At 59.1% G+C, this 6,000-nt stretch overlaps 1 protein-coding gene across 2 annotated transcripts in view; it reads right to left on the reverse strand.

Annotated features, from left to right (window-relative positions):
• The window catches only part of Capn5 (calpain 5), a 54,663-nt gene that overhangs the window by 33,990 nt on the left and 14,673 nt on the right, over positions 1-6,000 (reverse strand). For both annotated transcript variants that reach the window (XM_048788015.1, XM_015477379.2), the window contains exon 2: positions 3,571-3,767. In XM_048788015.1, the coding sequence (XP_048643972.1) occupies positions 3,571-3,629 (59 nt within the window). In that variant the 5' untranslated portion in view covers positions 3,630-3,767. The remainder of the gene's footprint in view (positions 1-3,570; positions 3,768-6,000) is intronic.

Consider the following 6,000-nt stretch of genomic DNA (forward strand, 5'->3'; position numbering starts at 1 on the left):
GAGGCCACTCTGACACAACCCCGCCAGGCCTGGCCTGCGCCCTCTTCCACCACTATCCATGCCTTGGGGTCTCCCCCTCCAGCCTGTGAGCTCTGCCCACCTTCAGGGTAAGCAGGGCCTAGCAGGTTCTGCTGGGGCTGTAAATAGCATTGGGAGTGCCAGTGCCAGGGTTGGAGGGGATCGGGCCTGCTGTGAGCCCTGGGCCAAGCCACGGGAGGGCTGGGGAGGCTCCTCTGGTCAACACACCTCTAGGGCACAGACTTCTGCACCTGTGGTCACCTCTCCCTCCTCTGTGGCTCCCAGCCTGTTGGACCGGCTGGACCAGATGCAGGCCGCAGCCCTCAGGCACCTCCCCCTGGCACAACAGGAAGTTCAGGTTCCCTGTCCTAGTGTACAAACAGGTGTGCACAGGCAGCAGGTCCACAAACACACCCACACTCACACCTACACACACACCCACACCCCCCCCCCCACACACACACACACGCACACGAGCAGCACCTCTGGCCTCTGTTCCCTGACCTGTTCTCTGCCCACCTTCACCCAGGTCACCCTGCTCCAGAATTTAAGGTCACAGAAGGAATTGGCAACTGGGGACACTGGGAGGGGGACCTCTGCCTGGGACAGGAAAGGGCAGTGTTCTCGTGAGTCATGCTGTGTGACCTGCACCCTCTGCCCCACTGCTCCTGTCACCATTCCCATCCTTCAAGGCCACCTCCTTTAACAAGCTTTCCCCAGCTGCCCTGAACCTGTCCTGGTGCCAAGGGCAACGGCTCCTGGCTAGGGCAGAGGTCTGCCTGGCGCCTGGCCTCGAAGCAGACAGTCTGCTTGGGGACATTCAGGGGTCTACGGCTCAGCACAACAGAAGAGCAGAGGCCACCCCAGGAAATGGGCATGAGCCCCAGAGGGTGGGGATGGACAAGTTCTGGGGGGTTCCAAAGCTGACATCAGTTTGTAGGACCCCCACTTGTCCCACAATGTGTTCCACCAAGTGACCCCCAGAATGATTTCCACGTGAGATAAGTAGAGTGATGGATGGGGGCACTCTGTCCCCACAGGGATGTCAGGTGGCCCCCTACCCAGCCCTGAGCCTGAGAGAGCTGGAAGGTGGCACTGTCCATACTCTTGGGTCTCCCCCGAGTTCCTAGGCCTTGCTGACAGTGCCCATCGCCTCTCCCTGACCAGCCTGTGAGGGAGGCCGGCAGGTGTTTACTGTACTGGAGAGAAAAACAAAAAACAATGAGCTGCAGCAGGGTTGGGCCTAAAGCAGGTGCCCTGGGTGGAGGGGGAAGAGGACAAGACCGGGTCCCACCTGCAGAGTCAATAAGAGGTGTCGCCCCAGGCAGGGAGGGTGGCTGAGGAGAACCTCTAAGAACCGAGGGCCACTGTCACCAACAACTTAGAGAAAAGGAGCCAGAAATGGGGTAGAAGTGAAGAAGGTTCCCTGGGCTGTGGAAGGAGCTGGGCCTCCCTGTGAACAGCTGGGCTACAGGACCACAGACGCGCAGCTGCCCCGGGGCCAAGGTTCACTGGGCAGCAGTGAGAGCTACGGATCAGGAGCTGGGCCCTCCCGCGGAGGCTTGACTTCCTGCTCCATGGACCTCTGTCCAGCCATCCAGAAGTCCAGGGCCCAGGCGCTGCCCACTCACACTCTTTAAATCCACACAGTCAACGTCCCATCGTGTGGTCTCACTTCCTGGTCCTCTGTGACTCCCCAGGGGTTCAGTCCTTGAGCTACCTCTCCACAGACAGCTGAACCCCTACTGCAGCCTCGTGGACTCCCCAGACTCGTCCCTCAAGACCAAGGAGCACACGCTGTCACCCCTCCCACAGCACAGCGGCTCCATTCCTGCTTGTCAGCCAGGCTGGAAGGGCCCAGGGAGGAAGGTGGTGAGGTGGACAGACAGGCAGGGCTCCTGGGCCCAGAGAGGGCAGAGACTCCCCCAGGTCACAGAGCCAGGCTGAGCCATAGCCTGCCCTACTTGCCCCAGCCAGGCCTCACCAGCCTCCTTCCGGGTCCCCAGGCCACACGCATCTTTAGTCTAGGTGACAGGCCCAGGGCAGGAAGAGGGCCAGGACAAGGGCAGCAAGCAAGGGTGGAGCAAGAAAAGGGCAGAGAGTGAGTGTCCACTCCTCCTCCCGGAACCAAAACCCTACAAAGGCCCTTTGAGGGTAGCCTCCTTCCCCACCCACTTGACAAAGAAAAATGACGTGGGAGGGTGGGCCACCAAAATTCTGTGACCAGGCTGAAGGCTCTGGGGAATTCCAGAGGATGAATGCAGGGGCCAGAGGACCAGGGACCCTTCACGTGGTGTCACAGGAAGGTCCAGGGAGGCAGGACTCCAGGGCACTGGCCCACCCCTGCTAGTGACTCACTGGGTGATCCGGGGTTCAGGCCTCCCCTCCTGGCTTGTTCCCCTCACTCTCAAGGGTTCCAATCCAATCCAAAAGAGAGCACGGGGATTTGTGAGTTGAAAGGGGTTTCAGACCCTGCCTAGGAGAGGAGCTTGAACAATAAATTTAACTTTCCCCAAAAGTCCAAGACTTTGTAAAATGCAAACCTGATCCTGTCACTTGCTGCATAAGACCCTCAGAGCAAGGGCCAGCACCTCAGCCTGCACAAGGGCCCCACCCAGAGCCGTGGCCCGGTACACCACCCCCAGCCCTGGCCCAAGCCACCCTGGGCACCCAGGCCTGCCATTTCCACCTGCTTTGAGCCTTGGACACAGCTTCCTGCCTCTCCCCTGGCTGAGATGCCTTATCTGAGAACTGAGCAGGAGTCACAGTCTCCTCCCGGTCTAGTCCAGGTGGCAGGTAGAGCAGTCTTCCACTGAAGTCCCTTCTGTGGGACACACCTCACCATGTCACTAACATGGCCATGGGACCTGGGGAGGGGCCTGAACTATGATCTCTAGCAGTCTCTCCTTCACACCGGCCCCCGGGGACACCCACTCTGCAAGGTCCTCTCCCCACCCAGCCTCCCACCCAGGAAGCAGAGCAGTCACCCCATGGGGCCACACTCCGGCCTCAGTTCTGAGGCCGGGACTGGGGGAGTGGCCGGGAGGTGCCAGAGTCCATCAGGACCAATATTGATGGAAAAGACTCCCAGTTAAAACAGCCAGGCCCTGTTTTAATCTCACAACAAGAAGCACAGGCTCTTACTTCTTACTACCCTTATCCTTACTGATCAGTCATCATGATAAACGCTTTCATTTAGACAGGAAGGATGACTGCCAAACCATTAGGATGAGAATAATGAGGAAATCCCTTACACTTGATATCATTCTACATTTTACTAAACAAAGGCCACACCCACAGGCCAAAACAACCCTAGAGGGGAAGGCAGCCAGGCAGAGGTGACCGGTGCACTTTCCACCGTGGGCCTAGCTGGGCAGTGGTGGCTGCGGGGTTAGGGCCCATTCTCCTGGACCCCTGCCCAGGTCACATCACATAACAGGGGCTCAAAATAGGACCCTCTGCTCTCTGGGCAGTAGGTATCCCTGTGTCCCTGCAGACTCAGCCTGGGGTCTCTGGCCTGCTCGACCAGCTCCATGGGGGCCAGACACTGACCTTTGGCCGCTTCCACCGGACAGTGGGCCCTGGGCTGCCCTTGTAGTAGAGCGAGTCATCGGTAGCGGGGAAGTGGGAGTCCTCAAAGAGCACCTTCTTCCGCAGACAGGCCCGCTTCAGAGACGAGTAGTTCTGATCTTCATAAGGCTTCACGCAGGAGAACATGGTGGCCGCTGCCCCAGGGGGAGGCAGAATACCTAGAGGACAAGAAGGCACAAAGGCCATCACTCATGGGGTACCTGGGACCCTGTCAGCACCAGCCCCGTGTGCTGCCCTCAGCAGCCCCATGAAGTTGGCTTTACCACCCTCACCATCCAGGTAAGCCAAGGAGCTGAGGGCAGAGGCCACACAGCCGGTTTACGGTGTCCAATCTGCAATCTGGGCTCTCTCCTCTCAGATGCCTGGAGGGGATGCCAGGCCCACAGGCCACCAGTCAGGGCTCAGGGCCGCCCTGGCCACGCCCCCTCCCTCCCTCTTTGTTTAACCAGCTTCCTTAGACCTTGGGGACCCAACAGACAAGTGGCCAACCCAGCCACTCTGGGCTAGCACCACACCCACAGGAGAGCAGCCTGGGTCTCATCCCCAGTTCTCCTTCCTCCCAACCCTCACCTCTAGCCAGGAAGGGCATGTTTCCTCCCTGTGGCCAGGAAAAGCCTCCAGGAGGGAAGGAGAGGGCAGGAACAAGCAGCCAGCAGAGACTGTCACATCAGGTACACTGACAGGTGTTCAGAGACCAAGCACCTGAATGACTGTGCCACCTCTGCTAGCTGGACCCTCACACCCCATCAAGGCTGCGACAGTGCCACACCTTGAGGATCTACTCCTCCTGGGCCTGCCCAGGGCAATGCTGCAGCCCCATCAAGGTTCAAGCAAGTTTCCCAGCCTCACTTGGGAGAGGAGGAGGCTCGGGAGGTTGGCTTCCAAAACCATGTTGGAGAGGAAGATTGATGTAGGTGCAGAGGCCAGTTGCACCATTCACCTGTTGGGTGACCTTGAACAAGTCATGCAGCCTCTCTGAGCCCCCATTATCTCATTTCTGCCATGGGAACAGTGCTGCTCGGATAACTGGAAGATGCCGCTATAATTAACCACAGGCTGGGAGAAGGCCGGGCAGGGGGAGCAGGAGGAGCAGGAGGAGCAGGAGGGAGGGGCTCTGGGACGACCCTATGTAAGACCCCTGGATGACAGTTTGAGTCTATTATTTGAAAACAGAGCTGGAGGGGGACCTTGTTGCCACGGTTCAGAAAGAGAGCCGAGGCTCAGGGATGCCACCTGTCCACGTCCCCCCTGCACTGCCTGGACTCCAGCCCAGTCTTCAGACTTCGGTGCCTCCACCTCAGCCTCACAACCCTGCCTCTCAGGAGCAAGGGCTGAGCAGGCAGGGCTCCCCACACACCCTGGAGGGAGCTGGGGCCTCACAGGAAGTGGACGATGAGGGGAAACAGGAAGGAAGGCATGAGACCAAGCAGAATGTGGTCTTGGAAGGGACAGCAGAACTCGGACACAGGACAGCTGGCTTGTTCCTTGTTCTGCACCAGCAGCTACTTTATCTTCCACGCCCACATCCCTACGGGGGCTGCTGTGTGACCTCAGGCCAACCATGTAACCTCTCTGTCTTCCCCTCTGTCCAGACAGGCCAATCACCCCACGCCCTCTGGCCTCCCCCCAGCCCCAGCCTTGGAGGCCAGGGGAGAAGACCTGGGAGAGCCTGAGAGGGCTCCGGCCCACAGGGACCCGGCGGTGTCATTACACTGTGGGTTCCCAGCAGCGCAGCTCAGGAAGCAATTTAAGCTGTAAGAGTTAGATGAGAGAAGCTGGAAGCAGAAGCCCAGAAACCAGCTTTTGCAGTTCCAGTATTTCAGAGCCCAGAGGGCCCAGAGAGGTGGAGTGGGTGGCCAAGGTCACACAGCAAAATTGGTGAGTGTTCTCCGGGCCTGCTCCCAGGGAAGAGAAGGGGAAAGTCTGGCCAGACAGGGCCCAGGAGAACGGGTGGGGCCTTGGGCTGAGATGCAGCTCCACTGCCCCTCCACCTCACCCTGAGGGCCAGGCTGATCCAGCGCTCCTTATGCTGGGTCTTCTGGGCCTTTGGGCTGACAGCCCTTCTGCTGCATCAGAACCCCTGTCCCAGAGTCTATAGCATCTGACTCTGGGCGGCTCGAGGCATCATCGGAGCCAACTACTACCACTGCTTATCTCTGAAGCTGCAGACACCAGGAGAAGGGAAGCTGGCCTCTCAGCTGGCCGCTCTCTCTAGGCCTGAGCTCCGGGCCTGGCCCTTCCCATCCTCAAGCAAAATTACACAGTGTTCAGCCAGCCAGGGCCCAGGGGGGTTCAGGACATCTGAGCATCCCAGCTGCCCTGAGAGCCTGCCCTCTTCCCTTTCTCTTTCTCTCTTTCTTTCTCTCTCTCTTTCTCTCCCCTCCCTCCCTC

This window comes from Marmota marmota, unplaced genomic scaffold (genome assembly GCF_001458135.2).
Source record: "Marmota marmota marmota unplaced genomic scaffold, marMar, whole genome shotgun sequence".
Classification (NCBI taxonomy): domain Eukaryota; kingdom Metazoa; phylum Chordata; class Mammalia; order Rodentia; family Sciuridae; genus Marmota; species Marmota marmota.